Source organism: Berghia stephanieae, chromosome 13 (genome assembly GCF_034508935.2).
Source record: "Berghia stephanieae isolate SIO BIC M18660-M18661 chromosome 13, UCSD_Bste_1.3, whole genome shotgun sequence".
NCBI classification, from domain to species: domain Eukaryota; kingdom Metazoa; phylum Mollusca; class Gastropoda; order Nudibranchia; family Aeolidiidae; genus Berghia; species Berghia stephanieae.
In genome coordinates this window covers 553,885-574,178 of record NC_088372.1, presented here as the reverse complement: position 1 = coordinate 574,178, position 20,294 = coordinate 553,885, and the positions used below count along the sequence as shown (strand labels likewise).

At 37.7% G+C, this 20,294-nt stretch overlaps 1 protein-coding gene across 1 annotated transcript in view; it reads left to right on the top strand.

The window, feature by feature from the left end:
* LOC144958947 (uncharacterized) overlaps positions 1-20,294 on the top strand; it is a 125,326-nt gene that overhangs the window by 88,959 nt on the left and 16,073 nt on the right. Inside the window, exon 4 of the mRNA XM_078891244.1 lies at positions 20-1,233. Coding sequence (XP_078747370.1) covers positions 20-1,233 — 1,214 coding nt within the window. The remainder of the gene's footprint in view (positions 1-19; positions 1,234-20,294) is intronic.

Genomic DNA, 20,294 nt, shown 5'->3' with positions numbered 1-20,294 from the left:
GGAACCCAATCGTCTGTAGGAAGCATCGCCTCATACGGGTCACAGGAAACAGAAGTGATCATCGTAAATCGCCAATATTCCGTCGGTAGGGGGCGGAACAAATGGATTAGCTCCACCCCTCACCTGTCAGCCTCTGTTCCTGTCCATCATAGAGAATATCACTCAATCAGAACTGGATCTGTGCCACAGATTCATCAGCAAGGTTTTGAAATGTCTTCCCGTGGCTCTGGCCAGACCATCTCAGCGTTCAGTCTGGGAGCAGCGTCGGATTACGCCGGCTGGGGCAACAACTATGCAACAATTGATGACGTAGCAGCAGCTAACAACAACAGAAGAAGATCGTTGGACTCTGAAAGTTCTACCTCTGGCCTTGTCATCCCCGGAGCTGGAAGGGCTTCCACTTTAAGTGACGTCTCCGATACCATCATATTCGGCGAATACTCCACTGTCAAGGACGAGATTCCTACAAGAGTTATCCGACCTTTGGACGGCCACAACCAGACGGCACCTAGAGCATTTACGTTCAGACATTTCCCAGCAGCGATCGATGACTCATATTACCAAAATGTCCACGTCATCCGAGCTCAACCTCGAAGCTCAAGCCAGATTATTTACAGCTCGACTGACGTAGAAGTCGACCCGGACGCTGCCTGGAATGGATACTATGCGTCCGCCTACGAACAACCCTATGCAACCATAAGGCGCCCCGTGACAACCACAAGAGGAGTTCAGTTTGTAGATCCTTACGCCCCGGCTCAAAACCCCCCTGGTGGTGGAGTCTTGAAAGTGAACATTGGGTCTCAAACAAGCATGGAATCCCTGCATGACGTCAGTCGAGCTACGGATGCTTCTGAGATTATTGATGGACTTCCGGTGTTTGAGAGCACTTTAGGATTAGACAATTCTGAATTGTCTCCTCAACACAGTTACAGAGGGATGGATAATAATAATGTCAAACCAGGAGCTGCATCTCCAAAAGTGGTCTCATCCCAACCCGTTAGGAAGAAACCTACAAGAGTCACATTTTCAAGAGATGAAGTTCTGACCGAGGTCATCGACGGATTAAAAAAGAGCGAGGAACCGCGAACCGGAGATTTACCCACGGATGGACGTGGTCTAAAGGATGTGGCCACATCTACTCTGACGTCGATTGGGGGCGGGGTCAAGGAAATCGCCAGGATATTCAACACCCCATTCCAGTGTTGTAGACGGATGCCGAAGAAGCAGCCTGAGGTAAGTCAATGTCTCAAACCTTTCTATGTTACATGTTTGTGTTGAGAATATTGGCTATTAAGCTTAAATGCTGGCCAACTAACTTCGCGGCGTTTGGGTGTGTTGAACCCGTGACCTCAAGAAGTGGGGGGGGGATGGAAGAGAGATAGAGAGATGGAGAGGGAGAGAGAGAGAAGGCTCTAGTTAGACTACGGTTTGAAGCGACTTTTTTGGGATCGTGGATAGGTCATACTGTAGAGTCACGATCTTCCCGGCCAGGCGGAGTTGTCGTACCTGTAAGGTCGCGGGTTCGAGCCCCCATCGCATCCGCGAAATTTTTATTCTCTGTTGTCTTCTGGCACTTTTCTACCCACGTCATGTCTTGAGGTAAGTGAAGCATGTCTTTGTGGCTTCCGGTGACAATTTTGTAGGAAATACTGGAACGGTCTTCTCTCCCCTCGTCTGTTATCCTTTGCCTCTCTGTTGCTGTCCGTCTTAGTCCTGTAGTGACATCATTTGCCTTTGCTCAGTTCTTGGCTTGGGGGAATATTCTATTTGTTGATAATATTATTTTTGCTGTGAGATATGATATCCCCCCCCCCCCCCCCCCGGCCCACCCGTAAATCATCTCTTCGTGTGTTAGTATTAAAAACTAGGCGCCTCCCTTTGGTGAGCACCATCATCATCATCATCACCATCATCATCATCATCACCATCATCAACATCATCATCATCATCATCATCGTCATCATCATCATCATCATCATCATCATCATCATTGTCATCATCATCACCACCACCATCATCGTCATCATCATCATTACCATCATCATCACCACCACCACCACCACCACCACCACCACCACCCCCATCATCATCATCATCATCATTGTCATCATCATCACCACCACCATCATCGTCATCATCATCATTACCATCATCATTACCATCATCATCACCACCACCACCACCACCACCACCCCCATCATCATCATCATCATTACCATCATCTATGACATCTTGATGTTGTCCCAACCCAAATCCCTACTGCCCTAACTGTCAGTGCCCTGATGCCCTACCATATCCATACTGATCTCCCCTGTCCATTCTACCATATAATTATTATATCATCGCTATTCCATCTACTTACAAGTCGACAACCATCCAGGGGCGTGGCTATATTGGTTGATTTGGTGCCTGGCACCGCATCCATCTTTTTAAAATGGATTACAGCATTTAAAAAAAAAACAATAAAACTGAGAAATGGTATAAACCGCCTCTTATTTATTTGAGTAAGATGGTGAATTTATTTGAGATATAATATCTACAAAGTCCCAAAAGATAAAAATCTTCCAGTATATAGAAGGAATAGAGCGACTGGCCGTCCGGCATAGATTGTGAAGAGAAGTGAGTGTCAGATGTTAGACCTATCAGCTTTTATAATAAGTGGCTACGTGACAGAATGTAGAACGAAAAGTATTCACTAATTAGAAATTAATTCGAGGGAAGGCTATAAAAGGAAAGACGATCTAATATAGGAAGGTAAAGTTTATCTAAGCCTACCGAAATATAACTGGAGTGAGATGAATTCAGTTCTTAATAAAATAAAATTTAATAAGATAATTGTGAACAACCTTTACTGTGACACCCCCCACCCACGTTTAAAATATACTCTTTAACCATTATGGGAAAGATAGATTTTACAAACGGAAGTAAATTTACTATCATGATACTCTAGCATTAATCCATTGTTATGATTTGTGCTACAATTAAATTATTTATTAACTAGACATGGAAATGTTTATATTAACGTAGGTATATGAATGGGTGACAATAACAATGAAAGATTGTGATTACAAATCATTGTGATGAACAACATGATGGCAATGTGATTACAAATCATTGTGATAAACAATAGTGATGGCAATGAAGCATGATTTAAGTCGATGATATAAAGGTAATTTACTGAATGAAATGAATGAAAATGTAAATGGAATATTGACATTTCAATTATTAATCATAAATGAGTGAAAATTCATAACAATAATAGGAAAGAGAAGATTTCCCAAATCATGAATGGGTATGGTATATATATCCAAACAATACTCAATGTTACATTAAGTTGGGTCATCATGTTTACAAATAAAATTATCGAAATTGTGCGTTCTGATTTGGCATAATTTTCGAGGTAACTAACAGTATGCATGGGAGGTTAAGTTATACCCTTCTCACGTCATTACACTAATCGAGAAAGTAGGTCGGCGTGAATATTTTCACAGCCTGCTATGTGAGAGATACTGAAAGTGTAATTTTGCAAAAATAGACTCCACCTTAGTACTCTACTATTATTCATTTTGTTATTTCTTATGTACGTGAGTTGTTTATGGTCCGTTTCGACCACAAACTCTTTTAGCAGTAGATATCTGCTGAATGTCTTTAAAGCAAAGACGATGGCCAGTCCTTCACGCTCTATTACAGAGTATCGTGATTCTCTGTCCAATAATTTTCTGCTTGCATATAAGCAAGGCATTAGAGTTCCCTCATGCTCCTGTAATAGTACACCTGCGATGCCCTTATCAGACGCGTCAGTTCTTACAACAAATTCTTTTGACATGTCGGGTAATTTAAGAATTGGTTCTGAACAGAGTAATGCCTTTAATTGGTTAAAGCTATTCTGACACGCTTCTGTCCAAACAATTTTGTTCGGTGACCCATTCTTTGTCAGATTTGTTAGCGGTGTCGCGATGTGCGCGAAGTTGTAAATGTATTTCCTGTAAAAATTTAGGAGCCCAAGTACTTTGCGTACTTCTTTTTTTGTCTTAGGTGGTTGCAATTGTGCGATTTTTGTTTGTTTTTCTGTCTCGGGTGTCTGTGTCCCATGACCAACGGTATGATCAATCCTGCATTTGAAGCTTCGATATTAGTAAACATAGGTTGCGACACTGTGTCTCTATCAAAATATTTTTTTAGCATATTTGCATGGAATGTCTTTGTTGTATTGTTAATTTTAATCTCGTAATTAACATTAGATTTTACTGCTGTTATTTTGAATGGTCCTTTCCATGTAGCTAAAAGTTTACTCGAGTCATCGGGTAAGAGTATTAGTACTTTGTCACCAATCTCAAATTTTCTTGACTTGCTTTTTCTATCGGAGTATTCCTTGTATTTCTCTGCTTTTTTAGTGACGGATTCCTGTGCTAGCTTACATGTATCCTCTATTCTGTCTTTCAGGTTTCTTACATATTCGTAAGCAAACATAATTTCGTTATTGTCCTCCTCATTCCCTTTACAAATGTCGGCTACTATATTAATCGGGCCGCGAGGTGATCGTCCATACATCAACTCAAATGGGGAGTAGCCTGTAGAATCTTGGGGTAGTTCTCTATATGCAAATAGGATTGCTGGTAAGTATCTGTCCCAATCATCTGGTTTTTCTGCTGACACTTTTCTTAACATATTCTTTAGAGTGCCATTAAATCTTTCACAAAGACCATTTGCTTGGGGGTGGTAGGGAGTTGTGAATGAGTGTTGGATTCCCATGAGTTTCATGGTTTCATGCATCATATGTGATGTAAATTGGGGTCCATTGTCCGACAGTATCTCATTTGGTATGCCTATTCTAGTAAAAATTGTCATCAATGCTTCAGCTATGTGATCCGATGTAGTTGATTTCAATGCTATCGCTTCTGGCCACCTGGTTGCGTAATCGACTAGTGTTAGTATGTGTGTATGGTTTCTATCTGATTTTGTTAAAGGGCCTATAATGTCAATTGCAACTTTTTGAAAAACTTTTTCAATAACTGGGGTTGTCTCTAATGGCAATCTCGGTATTCTGCCTTTTGCGACTCTTCTTTGGCATGTGTCACAAGATTTCACATATTCTCGGACGTCTTTAGTAATTCCAGGCCATGTGAAATTCTCGGATATTCTCTTCAATGTGGAAGAGCTCCCAAGATGTCCAGAAGTTATTGAATCGTGCGCTATTCCAAGGATTTTGTTTCTGTAAATACTCGGCGTGACCTGTTGTTTAGCTATTTTGTTTCTTTTCCTATGTAACCTGAACAGAATATCTTTTTCAATGATGTATTCAACTTTTGATTTCGTCCCTTTGTTTGCGATATTGAAATATGAAGTTAAAGTCGGGTCCTTTTTCTGTTCTTCAATGAACGTGTTCCTGTCAAATTGTTGTGGTTCAAGAGAAATAGTCATTGGCTTCTCTGTTGTCTTAGTCATCTTTCTTGTTTCTGCTAGACAAGCTGTTTCTTGGGTTAATGACCATTCTTTTACATCTGTTGGGTTGTCTTTAAGACCTTTTATATTGCCAACAATAACATCAGCGACGGGGTTGGGAAGTATACAGCATTCCACTATTCCTGTATAGTATGGGGTTTCTATGTACACGTTAGCTGTTTCAAAGGTTTCGACTGTGCCACTGAATGTGATGCATTGTACCGTTTTTTCCAGTTTTGTCTTCGTCATTGATCAAAGATGCTTTTATTCCTACTGTACTGCATCCTGTGTCTCTCAATATTTTGCAATCAGTTCCATTAGCTTTGCCTTCACAAAAAAATAGCGATCCTGATTTGTGAGTTTGTGTTAAAAGTGACATACCTTTCACGCAATACACATTTATATTTTCTCCTGACATTACTCGTGTCTGATTGTTTACACTTGTTTGGAGTGATGCATTTGCAGTTTCTTTTGGATATCCCACGATTTTGTAACATTTGTCTGCTGTGTGGCCTTTCATTCCACAATATTGGCATTTAATTATAGGTTTGTTGGTTTTCTTATACTCAGTATTATTGTCAGTGCTATTTCTTGTTTTGTTTTGATAGGGTCGGCTATGGTCTCTATTGAACTGTTTGTTCCATGGTTTGTTACTATGATCATCTTGTTTCACTTGCGTGTTCCGAGTGATTGATCGGCTCGTTCTATTTGAGTACTGAACTTTAGTTGTACCTGGACTCTGAGCAGCAGCAGCGTAGTATGGTTCCTTCAATGTTCTGCTAAGGGGTGTCAATGGATGTGCGCTGTTAAAGTTTTCTGCGTAGATTTTTAATTTGTCCAAGTTTTCTGGCTTTCTCTCTTTAAAGAATGCAACTAAATCTGGGTTGCAAGCTTGATAGATTCGATTCTTCAGCGTGAGATAGTAAAGGCCTGCAAAGTCGTCTTGTTTTACGTTTGCCAACTCAAGCCACCGATTTAGAAATTGAGTAATTCGGTTCACGAATGTATTAAAGTCTTCTCCACTTTCCGGTTTTGCAGTGTGAAACCTTTCCTGGTAACCATCTTCCGTTAATCTAAATCTTTTTAGTAGAGCGTCTTTAATTTTTCCATAGTCATCTGCATCTTCAGTTGTTAAGGTATAGAAAACTTTTAGCGGTTCTCCAGATAAGCAGTTAATCAAGGCTGTGGCCCATTTGCTTTCTGGCCAACGATAACCTTTAGCCTGAACTTCGAATCGGTGTAAGAAGGATTCTAGGCAGTCTGAGCGTTCATCGTATGTTGGCATGCGTGGAAGTTTCACGAAAAATTCATCACTATTATTATGTTTTCTTTCATGACCGTTTTTGTTTTTTCAATTTCCAGCATCATTTGGGTCCTTTTGGTTTCTTCTTCTGCTAAAGCTATTTGTCTTTTTAGTTCCCTTTCTTGGACTCTTTCTTCTCGTTCTTCTCTACGTATTCTTTCTTCATGTTCTTTTTCTTCTCTACGAATTCTTTCTTCATGTTCTTTTTCTTCTCTACGAATTCTTTCTTCATTTTCTTCTCTACGAATTCTTTCTTCATTTTCTTCTCTACGAATTCTTTCTTCATTTTCTTCTCAACGAATTCTTTCTTCATTTTCTTCTCTACGAATTCTTTCTTCATTTTCTTCTCTACGAATTCTTTCTTCATGTTCTTTTTCTTCTTTTACTTTCTCTTCGCACCATGAAAATATTCTTTCCTGGGGTATTTCTAAGTCCTTTGCGAGACTTAAGTATCTTTTATATGCTTCCATGTTGCAATAAATTAGTTACGATATTTTATATATATTATATTGACAGGATACTGTTACTGACTGTTTTATTTATTTACACTTACTGGAATGAACTGTTCTATTTTTAGAAATCTCTCTCTCTTATTTCAACTTATTATGTATGATGAATTTGATGCCTTTTATCGTTATATCTTATAAAGCAATGTGTCAATACAATACGTAGTTATTATGACTTGAGTCAATAACAATGTGTCAATCGCGTGTACTCTAAACTATGTTACTACGAAAAATGTATCACCAATGTGTGTGACTCGTCGTTAGTTTGTGTACAATTATTCGCAATGACGCTAATATACTAGAGTGTGATAACAATAATAGGATGCCAAAATAATCCCAAGTTATCTATCACTAAATATAACACGACGGCTAGTAGACTCCTTTTATTATTATTTAGTTTTTAAAGACTCACTTTTCAGAACATAATATATAAGTGGTTTTCGGTAACAGTAATATGCCAAAAATGCATTTAAAACAAATCACTATGCAAAACAAATCACGATGTCTATAGTTACTATGTGATGCCAAACTCATGTAAAAGAGAATAATGAAGGATATATTTACCAACTCAGTTCGTGGCTGGGACCTCTCTCTTGTTCAATGGTTGTTCAACAATTGTAATTAGGCATTGAAGAGTGTTTAACAGTGATGTCTGAAATACAAAACAATAAAATATCGTAAGATTTACAATAGTTACAAAATGTGTTCACAACACTGAGTGATTGGTTGATAGGTGAATGAATCGTTATGGAATGTAAACATATTGAAAACAATTCATGAATGAGGCAAACAACAAAATGAAATGAGTGATATAATAACAAAGTGGACAAGGAATGAATGAATGAATGAAAAACTGAGTGAATAGATGAATGAATGAATGGATAATGTATGAATGAAAGAATGAAGGGAGGAATAAATGTATGAATGATTGGATAAATGAGTGAATAAACGAATGAATGGATGAATGAATGAATGAATAAATAAATGAATGAACAATGAATGAATGAATAATTTATAAATGAATAAATGAATGAAGGAATGAATCAATAAAATGCTATTCAATTTGAATGAAAGAATGAATGGATAAATTGCTGTTCCATTTAAATGAAGAAATGAAAAAGAAAAAAAAAATAATCCTGTAAAAAGGGAGTTCAATTAAAATATGATCAAGTGGGGCAATTAAGAGTTTTACAATTTAAACTTAAAGTTAGATGAAATAGATATAAGTAACTAAATAAATTCAATTCTTTATATGTGTCCCCTCCAAAATGTCATGGTCTCAAGTGAGTAAAGAGCTACTCGACTATGCATAAAGATATATGTAGAATGAGGCCCCAGAATTTACTAGTTACTATAAATGAAAAACAATTAACGATTTGTTTACAATGAAATAAAAATAATGATGAAATTTAATTAAAAGAGATAAACAGTGATCGTGGCAGTTACAAATAGAGATATGAATATTTTACGTAACTTATGATAATATGTCAGGTTCGTAAGTTTACGTTTCCAGGCAGTTGATGGGCTTGGATGATCTATTCCTCTGATAACAGGATCGGACTCGTAAAATTCCACTTCCAGGCAATTGGTAATGGGTTAATATGTAATCCTTTGACAGCGGGCTCGGGTTTGATCCTTGAAGATTATACAATCAAAGTTAAAAGCTCCGGCGTCTTAATGGTGTAGATATAATATCTACAAAGTCCCAAAAGATAAAAATCTTCCAGTATATAGAAGGAATAGAGCGACTGGCCGTCCGGCATAGATTGTGAAGAGAAGTGAGTGTCAGATGTTAGACCTATCAGCTTTTATAATAAGTGGCTACGTGACAGAATGTAGAACGAAAAGTATTCACTAATTAGAAATTAATTCGAGGGAAGGCTATAAAAGGAAAGACGATCTAATATTAGAAGGTAAAGTTTATCTAAGCCTACCGAAATATAACTGGAGTGAGATGAATTCAGTTCTTAATAAAATAAAATTTAATAAGATAATTGTGAACAACCTTTACTGTGACAACATGTATATAGCTGACGAAGGCTTGAGGCCGAAACTTCCCTTTTCTGTTTGTAACTTATTCTTATATTAAGATGAATTCATCTTAAAAACGCAACTACCACATTATTATCTCATTCGTGTGTAGTGTTTCATTCATCCTGTTTTGTTGATAAAGGAGGACCCCGAAACGTCCATTTTTATCTGTTTTCGTATATTAAATTGAAGCTTACATTCAATTTCACATTGTTATTTATTTCAATGAATGATATGACACAAAATGAAATCATTCATTCGAGTCGTAAAAGATATCTCTTCTCATTTTTCCCTTTATAGATTTATTTATAAACATTATTCTCTCTCTCTCTCTCTCTCTCTCTCTCTCTCTCTCTCTCTCTCTTTCTCTCTCTCTCTCTCTCTCTCTCTCTCTCTATCAATCTATCTATCTATTTATCTCAGTATCCTTTTCTCCCTCTCCTCTCCTCACTTCTCCGTATCCATCGTTCTTTCCATCTACCTACCTACCAATTATTTATCTATCTTTCTATCTACCAACCTACATCCCTGTCTATCTATTTTTCTACCTATCTACATATTTATCTGTCTACCTACATAATATTATATCTACTTATAAATCCTTCCCTTACTCTCTCTCACTCTCTCTCTCTCTCTCTCTCTCTCTCCATTTCATTCTGTCTCTCTCTTTCACTCTTTCTCAATACATTTCTCTTTCTATATCACCTATATATATATATTTATATATAATATATATATATAATATATATATATATATATATATATATATAATATATATATATATATATATATATCTTTCCTTATCTCTCACTCGGCCTGTCTTTTTCTAGCTATCTAGGATGACGTAAAAGAGCGAGGATGGGTGATCTGTATCGACAACCAGCATTTATATAGGCTAGAAATCAAGATGCCATCACTCTGAAACCAGAAGATCGATCGCATAGTATATGTATCCTGTCCTCCAGAGGAATGGAGATTAGAACCAGTATTTTAACATCAATTATAGGGAATGAGATTAGCGGAAAAGTAGCGTCCCTTGATTGGACGTCACCCATAGTCTGTGACGTCACCGCGGAAAAGTTATTAGAGAGAGAACGTCATGTTGGTTGTGCGCATGCGTCTCTCGTCCTCGCGAACCCAATGATCTCTGTCGTCTATCTGGAGTTTAGTAATGAATGTCTTTATTGGTTTTTTTTTTTTTGTTGTTGCTGAAGAAGGGTTTTAAGAGCGAAACGTTCCGTATTTGTTATTTTTATTTCTTTTTTTTAAAGCTGTTGTCATTCATTTTCAAAAATTACTCCATACAGTCCAAGGCTTCTAGCAACCCAGTACATGATATGTATATAGCTGACGATGGCTTAAGGCCGAAACCTCCCTTTTTTGTTTGTAACTTATTCTTATAGTAAGATGAATTCATCTTAAAAACGCAACTACCACATTATCTCATTCGTGTGTAGTGTTTCATTCATCCTGTTTTGTTGATAAAGGAGGACCCCGAAACGTCCATTTTTATCTGTTTTCGTATATTAAATTGAAGCTTACATTCAATACAAACTTGTTAAAGACTCCAATTGTTGGTGTATTTGAAAGTGGTCGTCACGAGCACCATCCAGCATCATCAATAATGAACACAACGAGATGTCTTAGTCTTACCCTCGTTTATTTAACGAGTTAAGTGCCGTACTCTGGAAAAACACGTATTTAAAAATTTGGCCAGAAAACTCGTCCTTCAAATATCGATCGATTTAAAGGACCCTCATCTTGGAAAAAAAAACCCAAAAAAAACAACTTTCAAACCTGGGACTTTAAGGAAGACCTCGCATGTCCCAGTTTTGAGCGTTTTTGCTAAGATGAGGGTCGTTGAATTCGACTGATATTTAAAGGTCGATTTTTCTGGCCAAATATTTAAATATGAGTTATTCCAAAGTAGGAGAGTCAATTGGTTATTAAGCCATGACATAATTAGGTCACGAGTCGTTAGATAATCAAGTAACCAAGTTTTTTATCGATCCTTTGATTGGTGAGTGGCTTGTGGCTTGTGGCAGTGGTAATGATAAGAAAGAAGAACATGGTAGGGGCTGCCTGAAGCCGGTGATCGTGAAAATACTAACTGAAAGAGTGAAAATGGAGAGGCCTCGTATGGGAACAATACGGACAATGGATGTTTCGGGTACAAACCATTCGTCAGCACAACAATACACAAATTAGTGTGTAAAACAAATAAAATAAAATGCACAAATTTTGCGAAGTCCCAGGTTTGAGAGTTTTTTTGTTTTTTTTGCCAAGATCAGAGTCATTTAAATCGATCGATTTTTTAAGGATGAGTTTTGTGGGCAAATTTTAAAATATGGGATTTTCCAGAGTACAGATCTGGCCGTCTGCCAGGAATGGCGTCCAGTGTCAGTCCTCTCCTTTCCCGCTATCCAGCACCGGGTTGTTCGGGGCCTTCACTTCCTTTTCTTTCCCTCTGAAGTCCATCCCAACGACACCCTACAGAATCGTCCTCCTCTCCCCTCCTCAAGACATGCCCAATCCAGTTCCATCCTTTCCTTTTCACCACTACACTAACCTTGACTGATTCTGAAAAAATAAAAGAAAGAAAAAAAAAATTAAAAGCATGAAAAGATTGCAAGCCATGTTGTCTTCTCCAACTTTAGATTTTAAGTGACTTTCCGTTCTTTCTTCTTTTTAAAAAAAATTCTTTCTTTCTTTCTTTATTTAATTTTTTGTTTATTGTTATTATTGTTATTATTATTATTATTATCATTATTATTATTATTATTATTATTATTATTACTATCATTATTATTATTATCACATGTTCAGAACGACAAATCAATATTGTTTGAGTAGATTAGAGACAGAACTGTTTCATTTCCAAGCATCAGATTGAATGCAATGAATGTTTGCTTTTTACACAATGTCAGTGTTGATAACGGCAACATTCATCATAAACCTCCATAAATGGGTATAAATAAAGTTTATTATCTTATCTTATCAAAAGCTATTTCAGAGAAATATAAATCGACAACCCATTACCCAGTCTTCAAAAAGCTGGCAAAATGCTTTTTTTACAAAAAAACATTTTGGCCTGAATTATTTTTTTTTACTTCAACTATCAATGAATTTTAAAAAATAACCTTCAACTCGTTCACAATTCTTAAACTAGAGACTTCCATGGAAGTTTCAGGTTTAAGAAATTGTCTCCAAGTAGTTTAAGGCCACATTAATTCGTGGATAGTTTGAGGTAGGCTAGTTCTGGCCAATATTAAATGTGAAAATGTCCATTTTGGTTGGTGTAAGGCCAGCTCGCATCGGACATTGATTCCACGTGACAGGGGTGACAGTCACGTGATGCCATTTGTTGACGGGCGTTGTTCTTCTTCTTCTTCTTTTCATTATAATATCGTCCTCTCTGATGCCGTGAGAAGGGAGAGAAAGAGAGGAAAGAAAGAAAGGATGAGTAGAAAGAATTGAATGAAAGGACAAACAGAAAGGAAAGAAAGAAAGAATGGAAAGATAGAAAGAAAGAATGAAGGAAAGAATGGAAAGAAAGACAGAAAGAAAGACTGGAAAAATGTAAAAGGAAATGAAAACATGGAAGAATGGAAGGGAAAGAAATAATAAAATGAAAGAAAAAGAGAATGAAGAGAAAGAAGGAAAGAAAGAGTGGAAAGAATGAAAGAAAGAAAGAATGGAAAGAAAGAAAAGGGGATGAAAAGAAAGAAAGAAAGAATGGAAATAAAGGAGAAAGAAAGAATTAATGGAAAGAAAGAAAGAAAGAAAGAGAGAAAGAAAGAAAGATAGATAGAAAGAAAGAAAGAAAGAAAGGAAAGAAAGAGAGGAATGAAAGAAATGAAAAAAAGAAAGAAAGAAAAATACAAAGGAAGGGAATCATTGTCGTAATGTCGATTTTTTATCATTGACCTTTTTAAACTGGGATACACCTGAAATTTTATTTTCATTTGGATGGTGTCCTTTTTTGTTTTGGCTTTGTTTTTACAAGGGTTATTTGTTCCCCTCACCCCCCCCCCCCCTCCCCTTTCACACGCTTTATTTCCCCCCCCCCCCTCCCCCACGCCAACAGTCAACAAACACACTCCCACTTCAACCTAACCTATACCTTCTCTCCCCCCCCCACCCCCCCACACACACACACAAGCAACCCAAGATGAAGATGAAAGATAGATAAGATCATAGAGAATACAGGACTTCTCCTAGTAGTCTGTCGATGAGATACCCCCCCCCCCCCACCCCCCCCCCCACCCCAACACACACACATACCGCTGTTGTAACAATGGAGGGGTGTCTCTCTTGACTGAACGGGATATCGTATCGCGGTACCTAAATTGTCTTTATCGATTTTAGTCGTGGTTGTATCGATTACAAATACACAAAATCAGACACACACTCACAAACACAAACACAGACACACACTCACAAACACAAATACAGACACACACACATATTATACACACACATACACACAAACACAGACACACACTCACAAACACACATATAAAATATACTGACACACATACTCACAAACACATATTATACAGACACAAACACAGACACACACTCACAAACACACATATACAATATACTGACACACATACTCACAAACACATATTATACAGACACAAACACAGACACACACTCACAAACACACATATAAAATATACTGACACACATACAAACACATATTATACAGACACAAACACAGACACACACTGACAAACACACATATAAAATATACTGACACACATACAAACACATATTATACAGACACAAACACAGACACACACTCACAAACACACATATACAATATACTGACACACATACTCACAAACACATATTATACAGACACAAACACAGACACACACTGACAAACACACATATACAATATACTGACACACATACTCACAAACACATATTATACAGACACAAACACAGACACACACTCACAAACACACATATACAATATACTGACACACATACTCACAAACACATATTATACAGACACAAACACACATACACACTTGGTTACACACACACACACACACACACACATATATATATATATATATATATATATATATATATATATATATATACAGACTACACAAAAAAAATCAGCTGTTTGGATCGATAAAGGGTACCATATCCCATTGACCACGTTAATTAGTGACCATTAGACCAGGTAAACAGTGAGTGATCATGGAGTGTTTTGGCTCACATAGACACACCGCCCTGGTCAAAACTCTTCACCTAGCCTGGGTTTTCTTGGAATCTTTTAAAAATGTATTCAAGAAAGAAATGTCAAAATGTTAACATTAACACGTAACGTTTGTTTATTTAAAGCTGACCAAGGGTTGTGACCCCAAAACGATTCAAATATTAAAAAATCCATTAAACGCTAAATAAATGATGTTGACGATGTAGATCTTTTATACGAGAAATTTTGTATAAATAAAATATCTAAAATATTAAATGACCAGTATCATCCACTAAGACCATCAATTATTATGTCAGAAAGAAGTGGTCGCCCTTTCTCTATTTCAACGAAAACAGAGAGACACCGAAAATCTTTTCTGCCGTCCAGTATTAGGCTTTATAACAACAAGCAATAATCATTTTATATAATTATTTCGCATTTTTACTTTTTAAAAATATAAATATTAATTTATTAATTTATTTGTTTTGCAATCTTTTCAATTTTCAATTTATAGTGACAGTTTTAACTATTTTACAGTGTTGAAATTATTCATATTATAAAGCGCAGCTCTGGTTATAGAGCTGCTCCTTTTTTATATATACATCCTATTTCCATTGTATTTTTATCTTATGTGTAAATTATAACACGTCTGTACAAAAAATTTCCTTTTTGGGATGCAATAAAGTATTATTATTATATTATTATTATCCTTGTTAAGTTTATTCTTTGATATTTTTTTTTTCATGAAGCTGTTTTTCTTCATTTTTTGTTTAAAAGTTCAACAACTTTTTTTGTTGTTTTTTTTTTTTTTACCAGTCCACCGACGACCTCTCAACATCTTCGTATTCGCCTTGAATTGATTTTTACTGCTCTCCTTTTTTCAGTTTGTAAGTTGTATTTTTGTTGTTGTCGTTGTTGTTGTTGTTGTTGTTGTTGTTGTTGCTCTTGTTGTTGTTGTTGTTGTTGCTGTTCTTGTTGTTGTTGTTATTTGTTTTTATTTCAATTTTTTTTCTTGATTTTTTTTTGGGGGGGGGGGTTTGTTGTTTTTTTTTTTTTTTTTTTTTTTTTGTTTGTTTTTTTTTGTAATTTTACATTTAGTTGTCGTCATGAGTGGTTAGCAATATAATTTGTAAATTAATTATTTCAATATCAGGTCCGAACCCCAAACCTCCCCCCTCTCTCCTCTCTCTTACAAAACATCGTCACCACTGCGTGCGATATCGATTTACGAACTGATTGCGTGTTCGATATTTGGGCCATTCCAAGTCTTGGAATCGATTCTCGGAAGTGGGGGAGAGTTATCGTTCATAAACGGTTGTTGGCATGGGTTGGTGTGTGTGTGGGGGGGGGGGGGGGTGTTGTATGTGTGTGTGTGTTTGTGTGTGTGTGTGTGTGTGGGTTTCACGGGGGTGGGGGAGGTAGATGAGTTGGTTGAAGTGAATTGGGTAAAGGGGGGGGGGGTATGAAGGGGGTTGGGAGTTATTCTGCCTTGATCTGAGAAAACTTAGTGGGTTTTTTTTCGATATTATTTTGGTCAGAGAAAAGTTTCTTTTAGATATCGATAATTTAAAATGTTTCTTTCTTTCAAACACGAGATTTCTTTGGCGGGTAGGGGTTGGGAGGGGTTATATTTTTTTTTTTTTTTTTTTTTTGGGGGGGGGGGTATAGGGGAGAATGTTTTTTTCGCGGTGGGGGGAGAGGGGTGGTTTTGGTTGTTTTTACTTGTGATGCTTTTGTTTTCTTCTCTCTCTCTCTCTCTCTCTCTCTCTCTCTCTCTCTCTCTCTTTCTCTCTTTCTCTCTCTCTCTCTTTCTCTCTCTCTCTCTCTCTCTCTCTCTCTCTCTCTCTCTCTCTCTCTCTCTCTCTCTCTCTCTCTCTCTCTCTCTCTCTCTCTCTCCCTCTCTCTCAAATCGAGTGTTATTTTAAAAGTATTTATATTACAGAAAATATTTCGTGTTAACCCCCTCCTTACCAACCATAGGAAAATCGTCATATTCGTTACGATCCAACCAGCACTTTCATAAATCATATCTAATTTGGAAATCACACAATTTAAAGAAAAATGTTTTATTATAGCTATAAAAACGTTACACTGTGTTGTAGAGTTCATTTTGCTGATCAATAGAATGCATAGAATGTATTTGTTACTTTTCTGTTTGAGTAAAAAAAAAAAACTATTTTTGTGTTGGGTGGGTGTGAAATTTCGGGGAAAATCCTAAAAATGGCTGGTAAGGAATGGGTTAAAATCGGATTTTTAAAAAATATGTTGTCATGCGTGTATGCGTGTGTGTGTGTGTGTGTGTGTGTGTATGAGTGTGTATATGCGTGTGTGTGTGTGTGAGTGCGTGTTTGTTTGTTTTGTTTTTTTGTATTATTTTGTTGTTGTTTTGTTGTTGTTTTGTTGCTGTTTTGTTGTTGTTATTTGTTTGTTTGTTGTTGTTTTTTCTTTCTTCTCCATTTTTATTTTTTTTGGGGGGTGGGGGGGGGGGGGTTTAAGAGCACAACAACAGTTGTATTAATGGACGAGGAGAGCACGGTGTGTGTGTTCAGACAGGACTCGGACAAACACCAGGACTCCACGTGTAAATCCCTCCAGGATTGGACGGAACGTTGGCATTGGGAGTACAATAGACGAGACGCATGGAAACACTGGGGCGGGGTGGTGGGTTTTTGGTTTTGTTTGGTTTGTTTTGTTTTTTATTTCTTCGCTTAATTTTGTTGTTATTGCATATTTTTGTTTATTTTTTAGATTTTTTATAGCTATAATTATTCCATATTTTGCACTCCCCCCACCCCCCCCCCTCCCCCCTTTCAACCCCCGATATTGCTTCTTGTTTTGTTTTTAGTTTTTTTTGAGTAATGTCAAACAGACGGTAATGTAAATACGATAGACAGTGTTCTCATTCTCATCATCGTCACCATCATCATCATCATCATCATCATCATCACCATCATCATCATCATCATCATCATCATCATCACCACCACCACCATTATTACCACCACTACCACCACCTTAACCACCACTACCATCATCTTCATCTTCACCACCACTACCACCCTCATCACCACCTTCATCACCACCACCACAACCACCGCCACCATCATCATCATCATCATCATCACCATCATCATCATCATCAACAACAAAACCACCATCGTCTTCACCATCACAACGCCAGTAAGAAATCAACAAGATAATTCCCCCTTATCTCCATCATCCACCAAAACACCCATCACCCCCCCCCCCCCTACCTCCCCCCTCACCTCCCCCCCTCCTCCCCCCCCCCTCCCCCCTCCCAAACGCTCCATCCATTCTCCAGTCTAATAGTTCCCGCCATTAAAACCATGACCATTAAACTAACGACTACTCATAGTCATTGGTCGATAAGAAAATTACCCCACACACCCCTCCCCCTTCCCTCTCCCTCCACCCCGCTCATTTTCCTTTACATCTCTAACTTATCTCCTTCCCCCCCCCCCCCCCCCCCCCTTCGCTGAGATATGGCCATGGCTACTTTCAAAACAAGCACGTTAGCCAAGACAATCAGCCTCTATCCCTCTATCCTGCTCATCTTCCTTGACATCTCTAATCTATCTTCTCTTCTCTCTCTCTCTCTCTCTCTCTCTCTCTCTCTCTCTATCTATCTATCTATCTATCTATCTATCTATCTATCTATCTCACTCTCTCTATCTATCTATCTCTCTCTCTATCTCTCTCTCTCTTTCTCTCTCTCACACACACACACACACACACACACACACACACACACTATCTCTCTTTCTTTCTCTCCCCCCCCCCTCTCCTCCTACACAATGAGATTGGTTGAGATATGCCATGGCTATTTTCAAAACATGCTCGTTAGCCAAAACAATCAGCCCATGAGATAATAAGTAATTTACTATTGGGTAGAAAAAAATAAAGGAAGAAATAAGTGCATTGTCTTTCCCTCTTACTGTTTCAGATTCAGTAAAAAATTCATCTTACAATGAATATAAAATTGTGTGGCAATGTGGTCTAGTGGTATGACACTCGCTTTCGGATCGTAAGGTCCTGGGTTCGAGCCTCGCTCGGCGCATAGTTGAGTCTGACGTATGACGGGCGAGTTTGTACAGAAAAAAGTGGACTGGATATCGCGGTGAGAATTCAACTGAACCTTTGTGAGGCGCATTGACTCTGGTAAAATCGTGGTTAAGATATATATTATTTGTTACAGTGAATGACAAAATCAGTCGGATGGTGAAAAGGTTTGAACTGAGATACCCATACACCGGAGCATACTCAATGTCTCAATCGTTTCTATGTTATATGTTTGTGATGAGAATATTGGCTATTAAGCTTAACTGCTGGTCAAAATTACTTCGCGATGGTGGTGAACGAATCGGCGATCTCAAGAAGTGGGTGAGAGAGGGATCTAGAAATGACTTTGGGTTTGAAACGAATATTTTTGTGTTCGTGGATAGCTCACACGGTAGAGCCACGCTCTCACCTGCCAGGCGGAGTTGTCGTACCAATAAGGTCGCAGGTTCGAACCCCACCACCGCCGCGAAAAAATTTTTTATTCTCTATTGTCTTCTGGCACTTTTCTACTCACTTCATATCTTGTTGAACTGAGATATTGCCAAGTTTAGTTAGAAGGTCAATTTTTATCCAAAATGAATTCTTGTCCTAAATAATTAAATCAACCCTTTTGTACATCTTCGGGAAATATCTAAGCTTAATTTTCACTTCTAAATATTTTTTACAGCTAGTCAAGATGAAAAAGAATGAAATTTGAGAAAAGTTGCTGGATATCTTTCCCATACATCTGACCATAACGTCATGAAAAATCACCCGATTTACTTCAAATAAAGATTAAAATGCTCTCGGGAGCATATTCTTTCAGAAAATGAAAAAAAAATGCAAATCCAAAATGTTCACCTTCCGACTGATTATGTCATGCACATATTGCACTTAAATACGATGGACCTGAGTTCGAGCCCCACTGTCGTATCTTGCTTTCTTCTTGAGCTGGAAAAAAACGTAGCCCCTGTTGCTCACTCTGCGGTGCTGCACTGCGGCTGACGCCTACGTTATCTTGGCCTTTGTTTCGACATAGACCACTATAGACTCCCTGGCTGAATAAAGGGAACGGGCATTGTAATTTTTTTCTGTGTTTATTTTCTTCTCCATAAGAAATTAAAATAAAAAGGAGGTATCCAGCCTAAGTTACATAAACAGAAAAATAAATGAGAACGAGCTTTATATATATATATATATATATATATATATATATATAGAGAGAGAGAGAGAGAGAGAGAGAGAGAGAGAAGAGAGAGAGAGAGAGAGAGAGAGAGAAGAGAGAGAGAAAAGAGAGAGAGAGAAAAGAGAGAGAGAGAGAGAGAGAGAGAGAGAGAGAGAGAGAGCACAATATCCACTAAACGTGCTCAAAGCGCTTTACAAAGGATCACTGACCAACTAACAATAACACGTAACATGTAGAACGAACAGACGTCTGTAAACGATATTAAATTTCGGACAGGACAACGCTGTTAACGGCCATGTACTCATTTTACACCTGAGTACGGTGAGAGAATGTGAATGAAAAGCCTTTCCAAGGACTCAACTATGCGCCGAGCGAGGCTCGAACCCAGAACCTTCCATCCGAATAGCGAGAGCTCACAGACCCATTCCGTAGAGGTAGAGCCACTAGACCACATTGCCGAGAAGGTTAAAAAAAGAACCAATATCATCAACCGTAATACAATGAACACTGAGTCGAACAAGAAGGATTATAAAAATTGAAGGGAGATAA